This window comes from Perca flavescens, chromosome 15 (assembly GCF_004354835.1).
Source record: "Perca flavescens isolate YP-PL-M2 chromosome 15, PFLA_1.0, whole genome shotgun sequence".
NCBI lineage: Eukaryota > Metazoa > Chordata > Actinopteri > Perciformes > Percidae > Perca > Perca flavescens.
Window position 1 is genome coordinate 20806708 of NC_041345.1, and position 22548 is coordinate 20829255.

A 22548-nucleotide genomic window follows, 5' to 3' on the forward strand; every position below is an offset into this window, starting at 1 on the left:
GGACATTTATGCCCTCACCCTATTTCAACTCATCTTTATCAACATGCTGCAATGTAAAGGAGGAAAAGCAATCTATTGGACTCAGAAGTGCTGAATGTTTGAAGTGAGTGCAAGAGTCAGGATCAGGCTGGCATATTTTGGAAGCAGTCAGGTTTGGAGCTTCAGCCAGAGATGCATTGGTTAATGTAATAGTTCTTTATAACCTGCCACTCACGATTACACCACCAGACCCTAATGATGGGCAGTCGTGGTCTTTGTCACTGTTCTCTTACCCCCTCTGCTGGAGAGACAGGAGACCAGGACCTGATGCAGACAGTAGTGGGACGGGCCTGGAGAGTAAAGTCCCTCACGTCTCCAGAGGAGGGTGACGTATTTATCCTGCACATAACTCAATATAACGCCACAAACATCTGGTGCGTTCAATCTCAACTTCAGCTTGGGTTATAGGGGGTGTGGGTGTAAGGAACGGCAGGGTCACTTGGGACGGCGGTCTGGGTTGCAGCACATCGGTGAGGCTTTAATTTGGTGTGCGAGGCGAGCCGCGTCGGACTCTCCCTGCAGAGACGGTGCTGTGTTTGTTTTGCGGGTGTGTAAATTAGCGGTAATTCGTTTGCTCAGTAATGACGTGGGAGAGCTAATTAGGGCAGTGTTGATGGGTGCATTAATTAGTCTCTAGTGTGTGATGCTAATGAGACCCTGATTCGGAGTGTGTGTTTGTATTTGCATGTGCATGAGTGTAAGCCATGTATGTGTAAAGGCCTACCACTATAGGTCATGTCATGAGGAATGTAGTATGAGAGCATGTGGGAATGGGTGAAGACAGGGAGAGTGTGTCTGTGAGTTACAATGGGCGCCCTCGGTATGTGTGTGTGTGTGTGCGTGTGTGTGCACACACACGTGCAGGATGTAGCAGGTATATCTGTATATAAGAAGCCCTTTAATCCCACACCTTGCACGGGAAGAGGTGTGCAGCTGTGTCAGTCTCAGTCACACTGCAGAGGTTTCAGTGCTACAGATGCATCCCAATCATAAATTCATCCCAACTTATAAAAACGTCCCGGACACAAAACAGACAACACAGGGAGCCGTAATGGATGAAAGGCTGTTTTATAAGTGTGTTCAGTGACAGGTCCACTTCACAGATAAGAAGGATCCATCTGTGTGTGGTCACAGCGGGGCACTGCTACTACACTACTAGTAGCTTCTCTCAGTCAGGATGTGACAAGGTGGCAGCTTGCTGTAAGAATTTATGGCATATTACTGATGTGGCATTCGTCATAGCAGCGGTGAGAGGCAAGCATATAGGAGTAAGGGAGGGGGGGGATTGGCTTTAAAGCCTCACCAGTGATCTATTCTAATCATATTTATTCATGACTATCCCATTATACATAATCCATTACTATTCGTGTTCGACTGTATCCTCTGCTGTTTCGTGCTGTCGCTCATTTCTTCGCCTCCACTCCTTTCTCTTGTACAACTGGGGAGAAAAAGAGAAATTTAAATCAGCATGAGAGGCTAGTAGATCATCCTGTTTAAAGAAACTACAGCACTCAGTCTTCTGTGGCTCTGAGACTTTATGACAAATACAATAAGGTGGTTTTATTTTTAGCGCAAGCGGCTCAAATTTTAACTGAAGTTTCTCGAGTAGAGATCAGTCAAAAGGGGGTTGGGGAGATGGAGATTTGTCATGCAGAGCTTTATTAAAGACCGGCCCTGACCCAGGACATGTTCACTCCCTACTCTGAAACTATGGCATTCTATGGAAGTGAAGTTCAGCATACCTCGAACCTCCAGCTTGCACTCCACCTCGTCTTGCCCAAGATCATTGATGGCCCTGCAGGAGTATCTGCCCCCGTCAAATGTGCTTGGCTTGCGGATATTCAGAGTCAACACGCCCTGGTTGTTCTGCATCATGAACTTGGGGTCTTCACGGATGATCATATTGTTCTTCATCCAAATGATCTTTGGCTGAAGCACAGTGTGTTGGAGGAGGAGGAGAATTTAGTGGGATGGAGGAGAAAAGAGGAGGAGGGAGCGTATAAACAGAGTGAGGCACGTTGGGAGTGGAGGAGAGCAGAGGGAAAAGGGAGAGGTGAAATTAGGTCAACATTTCGGCTTGACAAATCTTTGCCGATTCGGAGGGATAAAAAAAAAAAAAAGTGTGTTCAAAGATCTTTCTGCTCCACCTCTTGTTCTAGCTTCAGACATAAAAATACACTCCTGCTGCAAAGGCATCAAAATCCTCTCTGACTGTTCTACATTCACTGTTTGACACTCAAAAACCCCCTCTAAAAACACAAAACATGAAATCTGTGGCATACCCTTGCAGCAAAGCTATCAGGGGCCAACACAGGTAAAGTGTACCCTGGATGGGTAATGCTGCAGCGCTGTAATGTATAATTTCCTCAGAGATAGATACAGTAGCAGGTACAGTAGGGACACTGCCTATATTCTGCATGTTTCTACACTAAATGACAGTCCAAATATGTGTACTTTACCCATTGCCTATATTTGAACAGAAACACACCCTTATTACAAATATAGTACAAAAAATACACTTATTGATAAGCAGTGTTTTTCATTCCTGCAAGTGAAAGGGGAGATCTTTCTGGGAAAATATCATATATCAAAGCGTTCAGAGAGATCTTTTAAAACTTTCTTGGATCTGCAACAACAGCTTCTGGCTTATTCCATGTCCGATGGACAAGCTTTTTTTTTTGATGATTCAAAAGCAAAGACCACATCATCTACTGATATTCAAATGAAGAGTTAATTGAATATGAAACATATGAGTAGTGAATGCCATGGGGGAATGGTGGAGCAGGATGGCGGCCGCAGAGTGGGGAAAGCTTCGGGAAGGGTCTACCATTGGATTCGTGCTCTGCAGACCAACAAAAAGCCTTCTTGAGGCACAGGTCTTCAAAGCCAGAGCACATGAACAGCTGGTAGGCTTGGGATATACAGTAGATCTAAACTCAGAATGCCAGAGGGGACCAAAGAAGTCAGCAGAAACATTGAGACAAGAAAGAGAGAAAGGTGTCTTGAGTATAGACAGTTCATGCTGCAGAAAATGGGCTAGCTAGAGTTGGGGGAGATGATAATAAAGGATTAGGTTTTAGCTATGGCTGAAGCATTCCCTGCCAAAACTGTCTGCGTAGGCTGGAAACTGGCGTTCTAGGGCTGTAAGACTGACATGGAAAGTTGGTGGGAGGTATGGGCAGCAACGTAACTAAGAACGGGCATTGCAAGTGGGTGGTTGGAGGATATTGGGATTGCCCGAAAACCTGGCATACTGTTTTTGAGATAAGGTAGACTAGCCAAATGAGTAACTGGCAACCAGTATCGCTAATTAAAACAGCGTTCTTGTGGAGGTTGTGGAGGAATGGTGAAGTGGATTTGCTGCAGTTGGGGAGACGGTTGGCTAAAGGAGGTGAGTCAAAGTCTTGAAACATTTCAGTACTAATTATTGGTCGTAGCTTAAGTTTGTTGCAGAAACAACTCTGAGACTGAATTGGAAGAGTGAGTGTTTGGGGTATGGTCCTGCTGCTGAAGTTCAGCTAAAATAAGCTTCAAGCTGATTATTAAATAATAAAAAATAAATATAGTTTCACTGACGCACACTGGTTAACTGTAAAGATGTAAATACCTTGGGGTAGCCACGGACAGCACAGCTGATGGCTGTGGCGTAACCTGCAACCACACATCTGTCCACCAGGGGCGCTGTGAATTTTGGGGAACGGTTCACATCCATCTCTTTGAAGGGTGGAGGCTTGTAGTCCAAACCTGGACAGGTGGAGAAGTGTTACACGTCTCAATGTATTTCTTACTTAAAAAAAATGCACGTACACCTCGCTGTAAAGGTGCAGAACAGTGTGAGCTTCAAGTCCATTCAAATGAAAACTCTTGTCCAGTACAGCATGCTATATTCACCAAACATTCTCAGTTGTCTTGTCTTCATTAGGGTAGTTTCTGGTTTCCTTATATGAGGTGTGTGAGGTTGGAAGATTACAGAATTTGTTCCCTGGTTTTAAAAAATGTTTGTTCAACCTTTTTTCTCATTGATGGGTTAAGATGAAAGATTGTATTTGTTTGAGAATATTCTGAAAAGATGGTTATGTATTTATATTCACTATCTTGTACATTTGTGTAACCACTAAGAGTAATGGTAAATGCGGGTTTGCGAGAGGTCCCGGGTTCAATTCCCTGACGAGCCCCCACTTGTCACAAACCGGCTCAAAGCATGTGACAAAGAGGAGACATGCCATGATAAAGTTTAACCAAAAATGTACTTTATTAACTCAAATCAAACCAAATTAGACCAAATAAAAGGATTATTAAGGTGTGGAGTGTGGTTGTCAGTATTGTCAGTGGTGTAAGTGCGCATGAGGGATTATGTGTGTGTGTGTGAGTGAACAGTGCAAGCAACGCATATAGATAAACTAAACTACATAAACAAACCAAAAAGGAAACCAACAAAACTAGGAGAACAGGCCCGGCAGCAACCAGCCACAAGCAGAGCCCAGAGCTGCCCATAGCCTGGGCACACTCCGGTGTTCTGCAGAGACAGAGACAGGTGAAGAGCCAGACACAGCAGGGATCGTCACAAGTATTTTAGAAGAAGAAAACCATGTTGATTATGTTGTTTTGTATGCTTGCTATCTTTGATGATTATCAGTAGGGATCGACCAATACTGTTTTTTCTAGGCCGATACCGATTATTAGTAGTTAATGAAACCGATAACCGATATTTGGAACCGATATGCATTTACCGTGAAAATGACAATCTTTAAATCAATATCAAGATTTTGAAATGTTACAATCTCCAACACAAAACTTTGTTTAAATGCTTTAAGCAAGTATTTAATAAATTAGAAACTTTCAACATAATACACAGTAAAAGATAGTCAGATAGTGTTGTGGGCGGGACATTAAGCCAGACTCAGTGGTGAGTGAAACTGAAGCAGAGGGACAGACACAGAGCTGTAGCCAAGCCAAAGTAGCGCACTTTTTAATTCAATAACTTTATTTATTTATCATGCAAATAAAACGCCAATACAGATAATCTACAAACTGCCAAAAAACTGCCCAATAATTGGCCAGGGATGATAATCGGTCTATCCCTAATCATCAGTCACACTGATCAATAGACAATATAAAAGTACACCTAAAATAACCTCAGACACCACCCTGATGAAGGCCAAATAGCCCAAAACATTTGATCATGATCTCTTTTTTTTTTTTTTACAATTTTATGCTTTTTACAAACTGGTTAGTTTGTGTCACACTTTTAAAGTCACATCTGTTCCAGGATTATGTAAAACATCGACTGAAACGCTTCAATAGAGACCAACTGTTGTGTCTTTCAGCTGCTTAGGGATTGTTTTGCCTTTCATATCCATATAGGCTGCTAAACTAGCTAATTGTTTCAATTAGCAGATTACCACTTGAATTATCGAGACAGAAAACAGACTTTTGTTTCATCATGATGTCAGGTGGGTACTATAATCAACAATCCTCACAATTTTACAGGACAGACTAGTGCTTGGAACACAAAAGAGATTGGCTGGTTGGCTGCCACATTTTCTGGTAGAGTAAGCAAAGGCAACAACACAACAACAGTAGCAGCATTTGGCTGGTGGCAGGTGTTGACTTCCCAGCCTAGTTGCTTTCATAATCCGCAGCCAGTATTAAATGTTATTTAATATTTTTGTTTAACATGATCAGTGTGAATTCATTTTCATTAAGTAATTAATACAATCCAAAAAAAAGAATAGTTCTCATGTTAATGTAGTGTTCTATAATTGAAAATCATTATTACAGATATTTGCATGTGTAATAGTAACCACAATACCTTTCTCTTTTTAGCATTGTGCTCATTACATGCCATAACATTGACTTTAGGTTTTAACTGAATACAGTGTAGCTTACAGTTCAGCATGCACTACATGTTCCTTGGCATCAAAAGCGATGCCCTTACGTTACAGAGTGTGCTGCTCTGCAGGGATTACATTACCTGTTTTGGTAATGAGTGCGGTGTTTTTGCTGATGCCAGCCTCGTCGCTGAGGCCACAGATGTTTTCGCTGAACACTCGAAAGAAATACTCGTTCCCCATGACCAGGTCAGACACAGTGCAGCTGGGCCTGCGGTTGTGCTCATAGACCGTGAACCAATCCTGATGTGAGAGAGACAGAAGGAGAGACATAGGGAAAGACAGAGATAGAGACAGAGGGAGAGACAGAGAAAGAGACAGAGGGAGAGACATAAAAAGAGAGACAGAGGGAGAGAGGAGAAGCAGAGGTTCAAAGAGGCTTATTGCCGAGATTGAGATCTATATAAGGTGAAGAATCTCCTATCCCCAGCATCCATGTTCTTCTGGTCCACCTTCCTGTCGATTCATACAACATAATGACCATGACAGTACCATGAGGCTTTACAGTGACAAATCTCCCAGCAGCCATGCCTACACCCATCGCGAAGGTCCACTGGACGCTTATTGATGTTGGGAAATAGCAATCTTGAAAGTGGCTTCTGTTAACAAGTCTTGTTTCGCTTTCTACTCCAAAACACTTCACAAATCTGTGTCACGTAAACATGGTGTTTATACTCAGGTGGGACCTGCCATTTGTGTCTTCACAACAGTAAAAACTATTTTTGCCATGTCTGCCATTGCACCAAATGTTGCCTTATTTGTGACGCCTTACAAAGGAGCTCACGGCGCACACAGTTTGCATGTGGACGAAAGGCCAAAAGACATAGAAAAAGCTACCCATTTACGACTAGGCCTTAATGTGTAAAGTTACAGATTGCAACTTTAACTGGAACAAACCTGCTTACGTCACTGTTAACTCAATAGGCAGCTTCACACTCATTTAGGTAAGCAAAAAAAGCCTGTCCGCCTGACCAAGTGCATGCCCTGTTGTCCTATCACTAACCTGCGCTATTGTTCTCTCATTAGTGCAAAATGTAGAAAACTAGCAAGCCATGCTGAGCAGATAATCGTTACACCAAACATCTGATTGTCTGACAATGTGAGGAGGCATTTTGGATTTGACCCAAAAATTGAAAAATAATGGATAGAGCTGTTTGCTGATTTAAATGTAAAATGGAACTGCCTTACTGTACCATTATCTTGTACATAACGTTGTTAATTCTACAAAGAGTTAAGAATTAGGCTACGTGGATTGCGTCCAAAATCATTCAACTTAATTTTGTGTTTGTTTAACTTTGTTCGAACTGTGACAGCCCTTGTATTTGGTCAGTGCTAATCAAGCAGATCTTGACTTAAAAATAATTTACTGACGCAATTTCCTTTACAGCTTATTGCTCAAGAGTTGCAGACCTCCAACATGGCTGCCAGGGAGTTATATCCCTGAAACCTTTCCGTACACTCCTAGACAGTTCTCTCCCACCACGCAAACCTTAGTCTTCATGTCTGCCTTCTGAATAGTGTAGCCGATAATCTCGCAGTTGCCGTCGTCTTTGGGTGGCTTCCACTCCAGCGCAGCATTGAAACCCCAGACTTCTGTGACACGCACAGCAATTGGAGGACCGGGCTTTTCTGGTGGGTTTGTGAGAGGAGACAGAGATAGAGTGGGAGGATTTTGTTATATAGCTGGTTGATATAACTGCCTGGGTAGACATGTAGGCAAGCTTTTAGAGGTGGAGAGAGAGAGAGAGAGAGAGAGAGAGAGAGAGAGAGAGAGAGAGAGAGAGAGAGAGAGAGAGAGAGAGAGAGAGATGTAGATTAATAAACTGGCGCAGGAAAGTGCCACCGAGAGAATCAACATTCGCAGCGGTAGAGATTTGGCAAAGATTGACAAATTAGCACAGCAAAAGACAAAGGTTCAAGGAAAGGAGGAGATGCATACATTACTGGAAAAACTGTGTTGGCATAGAACTGACAAACTGAAGAAATAAATAGTATGCTTTGCCTGCCTGTTTTACAGAGCAGAAGAATGCAGCATGCTTATCATCAATCTTTCTGTGTGGCCTGCACTATACACAGCGCTGTACAGAAATACTGTACAACATAGTAATGTATTTGTCATTAATCTTGCTCTGCGTGCTCTCCTCTGTGGAGTACAGCAAAAACAGGGAACAGCGCTACTGTTTTTGCCCGTTAATCCTTCCTGTTCTGTCTCCTGCTGTAACAGTGTGGTGACAAATCAGCCGAGGTGGTGCTGATCAGAGGAGCTGCAGCCTCTCATTAGCTCAACCTTCTCAGCAGAGGAAGTGACAGAGTAGCCCTCAAAATCCAAACCTAATCCCAGGCTACACGCAAATAATCCCAGCGGAGCCCCGCCAAATAATCCACCCGGCACCCTGACCCGGGGAGACGAGCTGTAAGATGAGGAATGAGCTGGCGGCCACAGTGGCAGTGCAGGAGCCAGGATTATACGAGAGAGAGAGAGGAATCAGTACTTTGATGATTTGCTACTGGGTTACAGATCCCTGGGAGTATGAAATTAGGAATTATCATCAAATTTCAAGGAAAAAAACTCTTGACATGTCACAGATTAGGGCTCAAGCCATCATCCCCTTCCAAACAGGTTATTAACTGTGTACCTTGTGAAGTATTAACCGAGAACATGCAACAGGAGTGTACGCTTGTCTAGGTGAAGCTGAGAGGTGTTGGTGCCATGATGGGACTGACCTACAACCTGGATGTAAATGTCAGCGCTGTCTGACATGTTCTCAATCTGAACGGACAGTGTGTACTTTCCGGAGTGGGTTCTCTCTGCTGAGCGGATGAAGATGATGGTGTCCACTTCACTGGTACGAGTTCCCACTGTATTGTCCTCCAGGAGAACACCATCTTTGAACCAGGTCACGACAGGGCGCGGTTTACCCTGCAGTGAGAGTAATGGAAGGGAATCAAAATAAAGTACTGCGAGACATATTCCGTGGAGAGAGAAAAAAAGAAAAAGAATCTGTGAAATAACAGAATAACTTGGTGCAATAAGTTTATAACTGTCAGTTGGCTTGTGATTATCAAGGTAAGCAAGTCGATCTCTGCAGAACACCATTCTGAATATGTTGAAATGTGGTTTTTAGTTATTTGCGACGGAACATTTCTTTCATGTTTTGGGCGTGAAATATTTTGGGGCATCCTATTCTGGGTAAACATGTCTCAGCTTTAGTTACACCAAATATTCCTATGTGTGAAAACAGCCATTGAAATAGACTGCGTCCAGCTCTTGGATAAGATGACAGAGCTGTGGGTGCTCTTTTCTCCCAGGAGAACATCATGTTTTTCTTGTCTGTTTTTATTTGTAACAATGGCTTCCCCTTACTGTATGGTTAGCTTCTTTTTTACCAATGCTATCATTTTCAGGGTCCTGTCAAATGCTGTATTTCCTGTCAAGTGCTGTAATGCTCCCTGTGGCCTTTGAGCTCCTGCTCTCTCTGTGACTGCAAAGTTTACAGATCTGATTTGCATTTCACAAGAAGAAGAAAAAGCAGCTATGGGGTAAATCTTAGGCATGTATTTGCTTACTTCACCTATCAAAAAAATATACTAGCAAAGTGCATTTGGACATGTTATACAGACAAAGTTAACATGGATGGATTATAGAACAGGCCTACCGAGCACAGGCCCTGGGGCCCAAAATGTCAGGGGGCCCCCTGGCATTCACCTGCAAAATGTCACTCGAAGAGACACCTTTGGACCATGAAGAGATGCAAAATGACCACAAAGAGACACAAAACGACTACAAAGAGACACAAAAGGACCTCAAAAAGACACAAATGTCTACATAGAGACAATAAACAACCCACAAGGACACAACATTGCTACAAAGAGGCACATATAGCTACAAAGGGATGCAAAACAACAACAAAGAAAGAGGCAAAACGGTCAGTGTATCTTTTGCTCATTCGATTTTCATTTCATAAACAGGTAATAAAAAACAAATGGTTGTTTGATTTTCGTTTTAAAATACAAAATTGGAAATTGAAATACAAGGCGTTTCTTCCTTTTCATGGTCAAAAGGGGATGAGAGATATTTAAAAATATGCTTTGATATTCATTTTCTATTTCATATAACAAAAAATAAAATCACTCGAAAATAGAAACAAAAAAAGGCCTGTTTTGTTCATATTCAGAGACCGGATGTTGTCATTTCCAAGGCAACAGCGCCAGTGTACCAGTGTTGCTTTCAGCACAGGCTAAAATGACTTTGGAACATAGACTGTTAATATTAATATTTACAGTCTATGCTTTGGAACCCTACTCTGATGATGGTTGAGCGGACTTTTATTTCAAAATGTCCCATTTATTTATTTCCCTCTCCCTGCCTCCCTCCGACTCTCCGTCTCTTAGTACCGGCATTATGCAACATGACCCCACACAAATTGCAACTTCATCTCTTTCAACTGATTTAGTCTCATAAAAGTCTCCTATGACATAAAAAGTCCTAAGAAATCCCATTGCAGCCTATGTTAAAGAATAGGGAAAATATTTGAACTAACAGATATCTCCATTAAACTTCCCCAATTGATTATTTACATTAAGACAATAATCTCTTGTATTATAACACAGGTGGTTCGGGATCAGATCATGGGGATCAGACCTCTGGACCTCTGGACGCTGTGAAGCAGAAGCTAACTTCAGCATGGTGTCAGATGAGTCCATACAGTCTATGGTCACATCAAGTTTGAGCCATTTTCAGCGCAAAATCTCCTCACATTTCTTGCAGAAAATCCTCTTGCCCCCCAAAGTAATTTTAGCCTGTGCTGAAAGCAACACTGGTACACTGGCACTGTTGCCTTGGAAATGACAACATCCGGTCTCAGAATATAAAAAAAAAAAACAGGCCTTTTTTTCATTTTTGTTTTCTAGTGATTTTATTTTTGTAATATGAAATAGAAAATTAAAATCAAAGAATATTTTAAATATCTCTCATACCCTTTTGACCATGAAAAGAAAAAAAACACCTTGTATTTAAATTTAAAAATTTTATATTTTAAAATGAAAATCAATGTTTTTTTGTTTTATAATACCTGTTTATGAAAGGAAAATTTAATGACAAAAAGATAGACTGACCCAAAACCACCACAAAGTATTTGTCTTGCTCTCATGTTGTAAAGGTGGTGGGGCCTTTTGCATGTACAGTATGTGCCCAGGGGCCTAAACTTAAGTGTTAGTTTTAAATGCTTCAGAGTCAGATATATTCATTTCGTAAAAGCACCTTGTTTTGTTCACTCTTGGCAGAACTGGTTTTGCTCTGCTTTTACAAATCTAGTGAATATACTCTAAACTAAAATGGGAAAAGCCGGAGCTTGGCCAGACTCAGACTAACCTGGAAGGGGATGACCAAGTTCACTTTCTCGCCCACAAACTTGACGAGTTTGGTCCTCAGAGAACGGGGCAGGCGGATCTTCGGATTCTCTGGGTGGTGGACACATGAGAAACAGAGAAGGAAAAGATAAATAGAATTTGAGCGGGAGGTGGGGGTCTGTACGTACTTAAGGTTTCATGAGGTTTACATTAATATTACAACAGCTAAGACCCAATGTGAAACTTGATAATTAAATTATGTTTTTTTTCCACCAAGCAGTATTGTTCTTTAACAGTGGCTGACTGGTACCAATGCTGGGTTTCTGTTACAGCTTTATCATATTTGGATATTTACAATGTCTTCCAACAAAAGCAGTTTTTAAATATGCATTTCTGTTAAAAATGACAGGTGACAAACATCTCTGACCCATGATCTCTCTGATAGTGACGGCCTGGGTGAGAGTAGCGGGGGGGCTGCGCCCAGCGATGTTGACAGCCACCACTCTGAACAGCATCTTCTCCCCTACTGGGAGACCCTTCACCCTGTACTGGTTCTTTCCCACTGGTTCTTCGTTAGCTTGCACCCACTGATCACCTGAGGAAGGAGTCGCAGCAGAGGAAGAGAAGGAACAGATCAGAAAAGCAAAAACGATCTATTGTTCACTAATTGACCATTTGCTAAGTCCCGCCCCCCTTAGTTACTGTTGCTATGACTGTCGAGCTTTACATTCTCTCAAAGCATATTATGCTGTTTTGAGTAATAACCTTTTATATATGTCAATGGTAATAACTGAATTAGCACTCAGAATTCAAAGTAATTTTAAACAAGCTTCAAGCAAGGTAGCTAATTAGGCTAATGTTAGCTCCATGAATTGGTTGAAAACAGTATCTATGGCTGACTTTTTACTGACTTTGACTCGCTTTGAAATTAGAATTTTTTTGGGGTCTTAAATAAAGAACATCAACCAAATGCATTTTTCTTACAACCTGGAAACCCAAATTATGTCCTATAATAATAATAATAATAATAATACAGGTCTATAAATCATCAATAATCAATGTATTTAACGTTTACAGCTTATAAACTCTCTATAATGCCTTAGTATAAAGTGCCAAACATTTTTGCATGTATTTACTTCCTTCTATGCAGTACTCAATGATGTAACCGTCGATGCCGCCTGCTCCAATTCTCTCTGGAGGACGCCACTTGAGTGCACAGGTAGTGTCTGTCACATCATCCACCATGAGACGAGTGGGCTCGCTGGTGGGGGCTGAGAGAGACAGGAGCTAATTAATACGTTAATACCCAGTGTAAATGGGATGGGAGGTAGGTTAAGCTGCCTTAAAATGAGCATTGTGTGAAAAGCCTCTGTTAATTAACCATTCTACTAATGATAAATGGCAACGCACCAATGGGCATGAAGGGCTTTGAGTTTGCACTTGGCTGAGAAATGCCAATGCCGTTGACTGCAAACACTCTCATCTCATAAAGTACACCTTCAATCATCTTCTTAGCCTCATATGTGGTGGAGTCATAAACATCAAAGTTGAGCTTGGTCCATCTAGATGAGCCAACCTTCTTCCTCTCCATCAGGTATCCTGGAGGAAGCGATATAAACATACAATGAAGTCATTAAAATATCAGTGTTCGTTAGAAAAGAGTGTAGACATTGCAAATTGAGGAACAGAGTGGATTCTAAACTCCTGGGAGGGAGACATCAGATGTGAACTTAGCTGCTGTGTGTTTCAGGGGTACCTTTAATGGGAACTCCACCGTCAAATGGTGGAGGGTCCCATGTGATGGTGCCAGAGTCCTCGCCAACTGATGTGCACTTGACATTCTCAGGAGGGTTGGGCACATCTGGAGAGGCAAATTACAGTTGGAAATGGAAAAACAGGAAAGATGAAACCGAGATAGAAAGGATAGAAGGCATGAGTATGACAGAAGTGGGTTTTTTGGGCAGTAGAGTAAGTATTTTATTTAAACAGTATTCAAACCTTTTATTTCTTAGCTTTGTTTTGACCCTAATTAAATGATGTCTTTCATAACACTGGTCATCCACTTTCCTGCCAAGGAACTTTGTAGTTAGAGGCCCCATATTGCAACCAGGTCAACTTTAAACGAGCCGTTAGGACTTCCGTACGGTTGTGATGTCACAACTATACTAGATGCTGCTACAGTGTTGTTACAGTCAAGCTCCTCCTCCATCAGCTCCTTCTCCAGCTCCTCCCTCACATTGCATCTGTTTTTATTGATCGAAAAGGGTACAAGCCCTGAGCTACATTCTAGGCTTAAGAACTGTTACTAATACTGTTACAGTCATTCCCCGGTTCCAATGACTCCAGAGACTCCGAGAGCGCAGATGCGGAAGACCCAGAATGTGGTGCCCAAATGATTGACATGGTAAATCATTATACTTTTATACTACTGCTGACCACATTTTGAGGTATAGTTTTTCAAAGCATGCAGTATTATTTTAAGTTATGTGCTTTCTATTCATTTTTGTTTGGAGTAGAACCCTGAAACTCGCATTAAATTCTTTACAGTTAACATATTGTCTGCCTTTATTGGTGTAAAACTCATTTTCACTTTTAACTGCATTAATGCAACACAATAACCTAACTTTTATAAAACATAATAAAAGCAAACTGTCAAACTCAAGTTTGATGGCTCTAAAAGTTTATTTGTGAATTGAAATAAATGAAAAAACAATGGCTGCCTTGAAATATTCATACATGCAGTTTGGATACGCAAATTCTAGTACACTGGCTACAAGATGCAAAAGCGCTGTATGGACCTAAAGTTCTGATGATATAGGGTTTTAAAAGATGGCACCAACTGTGACAATTCTACCCAATTTCTATCCAATTTCAAATTACCCAATTTCAAATTGAGCAAAGCCCTGTAGCTCTCAGTCAGCCATAAAAAATAGAAAAGGAGCAACAATTAAAATTAAAGCTGCAAGCAGCGATGGACGGGCCCTCGCGCCTCTGCGTGCGTCGGGGTTACCGACAGACGCCGCTCCTTGCGACCGTGCATTTGCGCAGCACGCAGACGCCCCAAATCGTCAACAATGAAAAGGGAACTCCCCGCCAAGTTCAACGATACTTCACACAAGACTCTACATCATACGGTTGATTAGCTGTGAAAAGGGGCGTGGCTAAAGCATAGGGGGCGGGTCAAACCATCACAAATTAAAAAGGAAGTCTCTGCTGAGTTCAATGATACCTCACACAAGAGTCTACATCAAACGGATCATTAGTTATAAAAGGAGGCGTGGCCTAAACATAAGGGGCGGTCCAAACCATCACCAATGAAGAAGGAAGTCTCTGCTGAGTTCAATGATACCTCACACAAGGGTATACCTTAAACGGTTGAAATGTTATGAAAGGGGGCATGGCTTAAGCATAGGGGGCGGGCCAAACCATCACCAATGAAGAAGGAAGTCTCTGCTGAGTTCAATGATACCTCACACAAGGGTATACCTTAAACGGTTGAAATGTTATGAAATGGGGCATGGCTTAAGCATAGGGGGCGGGCCAAACCATCACCAATGAAGAGTTTCATGCAAATCGGATGATGTTTGTCATATAAGGCGCATTTCATGTTGCCAGTAGGAGGCGCTATGACCAAAAGTCAATTTTGGCCTGTAGGTGTCCTCAGGCCTGGACCCTTCGTCAATCGTGAGAAATTTCGGGCAGATACGACAACGTACACTCAAGTTACAGCAACTTCTTTTTCATCGCTAAACACTCAAAATGGCCGCCACGCCACGCCCACACCGTCTGACAAAAAGTTTTTCTTTTAATAACTTTTCATCTTTAAGGTGTTGGGATGGTACAGACCAAGTTTGAAGTCCATCGGATGAAATCTCTAGGAGGAGATCGTTAAAGTATAGCACCTTGACTTTTAGGCCTACTTCCTGTTGCCACTAGGGGGCGCTATGACTTTAAGAAAGTTTCGGCCTTTATTTGTCCTCAGGGTTGGACTCTTATGAATCCTGAAAAGTTTCAAGCCAGCTGGACAACGTACACTCGAGTTACACCCACTTCCTGTTTCGGCAGCAAAACGCACAAAATGGCCGCCCCGCCACGGCCTCGCCCTATGACGAAATTTTTTTCTTTTAACAACTTTTCATCTTTAACTTCTTAAGATGGCACAGACCAAGTTTGAAGTTGATCGGATGAAATCTCTAGGAAGAGTTTGTTAAAGTACGACATGTGGAAATGGCCGAAATCGCACTAATTTCGAACTTTGAAATCAAAATGGCGGACTTCCTGTTGGGTTAAGTTTTTTGTACATCTTGACATGTTGCATATGTCTACTAAGTTTCGTGAGTCTATGTTAAACCCACTGCAGGGGCTCAATTTTCTTAACTTTCTAGGGGGCGCAAGCAAGCCATTTTTGGGCGGCTATTCCCAAAACCCTTAAAATACGTAAATTTTCACCAGACTTGATACGACCGCCAAATTTGGTGAGTTTTTGAATATGTTAAGCCCCTCAAAAAGGCAATTAATTTGACTGGGAAAAGAATAGAAAGAAAGAAACAATAATTCCTTCAGTTTCAATAGGGCCTTCGCCGCTGTCGGCGCTCGGGCCCTAATAAAAAATGAGGTGAGAGGTGAAAAAAGGCAAAATAGATAAAAAGCCACTGACCCACTATCCTGACAAAGAGTTCAACCTTGTCCTCTCCAGCAGGGTTAGTCACGGTGATGGAGTACCGGCCCTCGTCCTCTTTCTCCGCCCCCTCAATTACAAAGCTGCTCAGGGTCTTCCTCGTCTCCACGCGGACCCTTCCCTCGGCCTCAGAGACCACCTACCGCACAAGGCGGGACACAGCAAGAGAGACGGACAGAACAGAGGGGATTGTTGAAGAGAACGGTGTCCCATGACAACAGCACAGCTGACACAGTGACACGTGATTCAACCTTCCCACTCTAGTTCATGTTTCATTCTTCCTTTGTGCTGTTCAGTGACTAACGGCCGGATACTCTGATTCATGCACAAAGGTAGAGAGTATCTGATGTATGTTTGAGTGTGTATGAGGTGAATGGTGAGAATCCTTTCTATTCTTCCTCACTTCGCCTCCTTTCATCCAGCACACAGTGGGCGCAGGCTCTCCTGTGATCTCAACGTCAAGGCGAACTTTGTTTCCAGCCACCACAGTGATGGTGTTCTTGCTGCCGGTGCTACTGGTGTCCAGGTGGATTTTGGGAGGGTCTTTCATTATGAGAGAGGAGAGAGAGAGGTCATTCAGGTGAGAAACATAACATGTTTTGAGGGAAGAGCTTCTTGAAGATGACATTCTATGCTATTAACCAGCATGTTAAATTTGATCAGAAATGTTATAAACTTGATAGAATACTGAAATGAAATGTAGCATTGACATGGTGAATATGTGCTACTAACATTTCCACTTTTGGTGTGTGTTGTGACCCTCAGGCGCCTCAGTTCAATATTTTGTCTTTATCTTTTCACCGAGTGTTGCATTTCCTGACCCGACAACTCAATTTTGAGGAGGGAGAAGCAGCAGCTGAAAAATCTGGTGTTAAAGGGATAGTTTGGAATTTTTTGAAGTGGGGTTGTATGAAGCAGGTTGAATGAAGCAGAAAGGAAACTAAGTAATGTACTGCTGTGGGCAGACAGTCCTTTCCGACAGGGAACTGAAGCCATTTTACCCATCTATGCTTTGTTCAAAGCCAAAAAACAAATAACTTTCACTCGCAAGACAAGGGAGTTGCTGGTCTACCACTGCTGCCTGCCTGCCAGTTCATTTGTTTCTGTTAATGTGTGACTTTGGTGAATCCAAACTAACCCTTTCAAACACAAAAGTCAACAAACTAACTTATCGAGGTATAATTACTGTTTTTGTCAGAGGGCTATCTTATGAAAGCACATTGGTTGGACACTGAAATGTTTCAGTAAGATTTTGGTTTTCCAAGATTCAACTATAAAGCTACTACGTGTATAGTCCAGTGCCTGTGAGCAGTTTTTCAGGCAGTTTTTCAGGTACTTGCACCAGCACTTCTATCTTTGTATCTATCTTTTTAAAGACACATAGTGCAAACATGCCTATACTTTGAATACTGCAACATTAGTAAGTAAGAAACTTTCCGGTTAGCAGGGTGAAGGTTTCCATTCAGGTTTTACAACGTTAGAGCATTAAAGTTGTAGAGTAAAAAAGAAAAAAAAGAAGAAAAAGAACCCTCTCAGTCTATTGGCACTAGGTGTCCTGCCTAGTGCCAATATCCTACTTTAGCTCAATATTGGACCTATGCAGAGTATCAGCACCCTCACATAGATCTAGCATATACATGCAAGATGATGAATACAATTTCAGAAACATATTGTACAAAAAAACAACACTTACCTTGTCTGGGAACATAGTCAATCTTGATTTCTAAGGGGTAAAATATATGAATCAGTCTTATTCAAATATGCTTAGCTCATCAAATGCTTCATAGTTGCGTTTACGTGTTGCTCTTACCCAGGAAGTTGAGTTTTGCAGAGAGAGAAAGTGCATAGCCATCAGGGACAAAGGTGTAATCTCCAGCGTCCGAAGGCTTCACATCATCAATCATCAGCTTGTGGGTCCTGGGGAGGTGTTACCAGATGTTACCAAGGAGACAATACTCGTGGCCTGCGATTATGCATGAGACAGTTGCCCTAGCAACGTATTCCATGAGGCAATATCGCAGAGTTAGAAACATACTAAATGGCTTTCACCTTGTGTGACCGCTGTTGCCTTGGCGTATCTCCTGCCATAGGCAGCTCTGATGGAGGGATTACTGAGAGAAAGCCCAGGACCTAGGGGTGTGTATGATGTGTGTGTCTGTGTGTGTTAAGGGGGTAGAGCTTAACAGATTGCAGCCTATCCGAAAACTGGGTCAAATAACTAAGAAACCCCTTTGGTAATAGTTTGCCAAGCCGTGTGGCAGACAGTGCTTATTGTGATAGCTATGCTGTCTGTCTGTCTGTCTGTCTGTCTGTCTGTGTGTGTGTGTGTGTGTGTGTGTGTGTGTGTGTGTGTGTGTGTGTGTGTGTGTGTGTGTGTGTGTGTGTGTGTTTGTGTGTGTGTGTGCGTGCGTGCGTGTCTGTGTGGGCCTGATGGTTCAGAAAAAGAACAAGAATACATTGTTTTTTGACATTCAAACTTTGACCCACAACAGTCAGATATAATACCTTCCTATGTGTGTCATTTTGATGCGATCACTGGGCAGGACTTCGACGCCGTCCTTGAACCATTTCCCCGTCACTTTTTCATCAGACACTTCACACTTGAACACAGCCTGTTCAGCAGCCTTCACTGTCAGGTCAGCTATGCTCTGCAGAACCTGCAGCTCCTTATCTGAAGAAAATGATACCAACATAGATCAGTAGGTAGCATACAGATGTTTGTTCACGCAGACAATTAATTTTATTCTGACCAGTGCAGTGCTGGCAGATGGCGAAGTGTAACAATAGGCAAGAAATGCATGCAGTCATGGCAAAATTCAGCAAAACTTTTATCTCTTCTGTTTTTATAAAAAGAAATCACATTGAGATATATATATCTATATATATAGATATATATATAGAATATATATATCTATATATATATAGATATATATATACATATCGGCAAGAAACGGAATTACCGTATTACCCAACATTTTTAACTGCTCCTTTAAAATTACTTTTATATTTATTGTAGTAGATCACACGTATTTATACATTTTATTTTATTTACTTATTTATTTAAATGTATTTATTACTTTATATTATATTATTATTTCTATATGGTATATATTTTTTTTTTCTTATCAGTTTCTGCACTTGCTGTACTGACTTTGCCATGTCTGTAGACAACTCAATAAAAAAAATTGATAAATAAATAAATCAATTACTTTTATGTTATAATATAACAAATTGAAAAGGGATAGCTGCCTCATACTGGTGGCTAGCAGGTCATATATTTATATATTTGAGGATTTGAGAAAAAAGGCATGGTAATTTCACTCTGAGCTATGTTTTTGTGACTACTGTGGATGTCAGCTATAACGCCACATGTGGGACACAACACCTTTTTAGAGCAGTCTAGCATTTTAGGTTGCAACACCATGTTCATATTGATCACCTGGCGACTGTAGTGTCCACTGAGGAGGAAAGACACACATTTTCTCACACTCTAATCAATTTAGGAGACACGTCTGGCGTGCAAGTATGCAACGTCTGAGGGGTCCAACCATCAATTTTGGCGGTGTAAAAGAAAATTAGCATGATGTGTGGTGAACTACTGATACAGGGGATTAATGAATGAATATTAATTTTGACTTGAGTAATGACTAATTTATTGCTTTTCATGCTTGTCAGGATGGAAGACATCAACATGTGCTGATGTGTACATTTTCTTTAAGTTCCTAATTGAGTAGCCATGTCTGAAATACTTGTTAACTTTATACTTTATACACCAGCTGATCACCCGTAAATTGCACCTGCTGTAGATTAGACTGTGTTGTATTGTAGTGTAATTACTTTAATAGAAGACACTGTACCTTCAACCTCCAGTTCTGCTTTCGACTCTCCGCCGTTAGTGAACACGTAATACATTCCGATGTCCTCCTTAGTGGCTTCATTTATAACCAAAATGTGCCTCTTCCCATCCTTTTTAAACCTGTACTTTGAACCTGCTGTTTCTCTGTTCAACTCAACTCCATCCTTCATCCTGAGGAGACAAACACACATGCTTCAGTGACACTTCAACACACAGAGATGGGAGGAAGAGTTGATTGATACATCTGCAATGGTCTACATGGCTACAGCCTTCAGGGATCACAAGGCTTTGGCACAACAAAAAACTACTGGGTGCAGGAAAAGATCTGGCAATGTCATGATTATACAATATGGTCATACAGTTTCATATTTGGCATTTACTGTGTGAATGTTGCTGTTATTACCTCAACTTAATGTACTTTGTGCTCATGGTCAATAATCTACTACTTGAGTTTTAATGAGACCTGCAAGTCTTTGTCTCAATGCACTAGGTTTACTTATTTGTAGAGGGGGATTTGTAAACCAGACAATAATCTGACCACACAGATTATTAAATGATAATGCATGATATACTGCCTCACCATTTGACGTTGGCTCCCTCCTCGGACACTTCCACCTCAAACTCCACCTTCTCTCCCACCACGGTGTGAACATCATCCAGCAGCTTGGTGATGGTGATTGGAGGCTCTAGAGACAAAACGCAAAGCTTTGAGTCAAACTTTGAAACAGCAGAGTGATACTGAGTCATTAACAAAGTGTACTTCTGTATTATGTGAATCACTTACTGTTCTGTACACTATACGTATCTAGTAAAACTGACAAGGAACATGAGCGGGGGATGAAAGCAGTGTGGTGGATAAACAGAGCTGGAAGGTATCAGTGTGTGAGTAAAGCGAGTAAGGCTTTTTTTTTGTACAGGACATGACAAAACAACAAGAATGGTAATTGTTGGAATTCTAACACATGCAAAGTCTTAATTTCAAGCACAATAACGTGGAAATGCACTTTACTCAAATGGGATATAATTCAACATTATTTATTGTCTATCTGTGAGATTGTATCAGGACATTATTAGTATGTTATGGTTGTACATAAGTCAATTTAATTGATGACTCTGAGCATTCTGTAATTAAAAGTGAACAAAATTGTGGCCGGGTTAGCTCAGTTGGTAGAGCAGGCGCACATATATAGAGGTTTAAACCTCAACGCAGCGGCCGTGGGTTCGACTCCGACCTGCGGGCCTTTCCTGCCTGTCATTCCCCATCTCTCTCCCCTTTCATGTCTTCATCTGTCCTGTGGAAATAAAGGCCTAAAAATAATCTTCATAAAGTGAACAACATTATGTGTTAAAGACTTTTGTCTGATGTAAATGGAACATGGAATCCATTAGACATCATCAATCAGAAGTTCATTAATCAGAATATGAATTTGAATATTTGAATAGAAAAAACATTTTCATGACAAAACTGGTTTGAGTAAAAACAGTATGTGCAATGTGACTGCGGGCTTCACAATCGTTTGATGAGATGAGCTTGATGTTGTCAGTGTAAATTGTGGTTTCTCTGTGTAAAACCCATAGACTGTTATCCAAGAAGTGGATGAAGACTCCGGGTCTGATAAGTAAAGCCAATGCGGAAGTGCCTTAAACCTGTATTCTTTCTAATTTCCAGCAGGGGGCGACTCCACTAAGCTCCGCACAGAGCCAGTGCAAAATAGCCTCGGGAAGGAACTTGTTTTCACGTTTAAGTTCAAAAGTTGTTTTAGTCGTGCAAAAGAAAACTCAGATTGGACAGATAGTCTAGCTAGCTGTCTGGATTTACCCTGCAGAGATCTGAGGAGCAGTTAACCATAGTCCTCAGAAATCCACCGGAGTTTAATGCCAACATAAAGAAAGCGGAAGGAAACGGACATCGGCGAAAAGACACCCATCCGGCAGAATTTCCTGCAGCACCGGAGCAATCCCGGAAGTAGAACGTTGTGGATATAGACTAATAAGAAAATGACCCTACTTCTCACTTAAATTTATTACCTCAATAAACATTTACCTAACAAGTTTGTGGACTCAATTGCTACTTTCAAGTCTTCCTCAATACAGCATGATGTTCATTTTGTAAATGATGGTCCCATTTATTTTAAAATAGACAATAAAGAAGGGTATGTATTAGAGCTTGGCTACCTTGTGATTGACAAGTTGCTACCACCTGTACAAGCTTAGCAAAGCGTATCCCTGGCACTTTGTACATTCAAATAGCCATGAACCTGTTTTTGGGTGTTGTTTGTGTTTTCGTGTTAGAACTTTGGCCCTTTCACAGCCCTTTTCAGTTGATGAATGTTAATTGTGACACATTAGTTGCCTAAAAATGTTTTGTTAAGCATTCCGCTGTACTAAAAGACACTCTAAAGGGTCGGCTTTTCATTTTTTCCAGTGAGTGCATTTTTCGCTAGCCAAAATTAACATCCGAATTAATATCACAGTTAACCTGAATTACAGATACACCTGTGTTAGCTGATAATGTTTGCAAACAGCAACATGCATTATATTTTTTATGGAAACAAAGAGTTTTTGTGTCTATAGAAATCTGTGTGTGCACATACAGTTAAGCTGCACGGTGAAGAGCTTGCCCTCTACTATGCATTTTTTGCTTTTTGCGTGTGTTATTTCACGCCATTTAGCCTCTACTGACTTATATTTTGATGTAGTATGTAGAGTGGGAAAGTCAGCGTAGGAGGGAGGAA

The 22548-nt window shown here is 41.4% G+C and overlaps 1 protein-coding gene across 8 annotated transcripts in view; it reads right to left on the reverse strand.

The window, feature by feature from the left end:
- Positions 1 to 1324: 1324 nt before the first annotated feature.
- mybpc2a (myosin binding protein Ca) overlaps positions 1325 to 22548 on the reverse strand; it is a 56911-nt gene continuing 35687 nt past the window's right edge. For all 8 annotated transcript variants that reach the window (XM_028600310.1, XM_028600308.1, XM_028600306.1 and 5 more), the window contains 18 exons: positions 20394 to 20499; positions 19815 to 19984; positions 18463 to 18628; positions 17768 to 17874; positions 17651 to 17680; positions 16361 to 16500; positions 15937 to 16096; positions 13036 to 13140; positions 12690 to 12878; positions 12416 to 12550; positions 11707 to 11874; positions 11302 to 11390; positions 8655 to 8850; positions 7420 to 7559; positions 6014 to 6173; positions 3647 to 3783; positions 1782 to 1968; positions 1325 to 1477 (listed from right to left, as the gene is read on the reverse strand). In XM_028600310.1, the coding sequence (XP_028456111.1) occupies positions 1443 to 1477; positions 1782 to 1968; positions 3647 to 3783; positions 6014 to 6173; positions 7420 to 7559; positions 8655 to 8850; positions 11302 to 11390; positions 11707 to 11874; positions 12416 to 12550; positions 12690 to 12878; positions 13036 to 13140; positions 15937 to 16096; positions 16361 to 16500; positions 17651 to 17680; positions 17768 to 17874; positions 18463 to 18628; positions 19815 to 19984; positions 20394 to 20499 (2420 nt within the window). In that variant the 3' untranslated portion in view covers positions 1325 to 1442. The remainder of the gene's footprint in view (positions 1478 to 1781; positions 1969 to 3646; positions 3784 to 6013; positions 6174 to 7419; positions 7560 to 8654; positions 8851 to 11301; positions 11391 to 11706; positions 11875 to 12415; positions 12551 to 12689; positions 12879 to 13035; positions 13141 to 15936; positions 16097 to 16360; positions 16501 to 17650; positions 17681 to 17767; positions 17875 to 18462; positions 18629 to 19814; positions 19985 to 20393; positions 20500 to 22548) is intronic.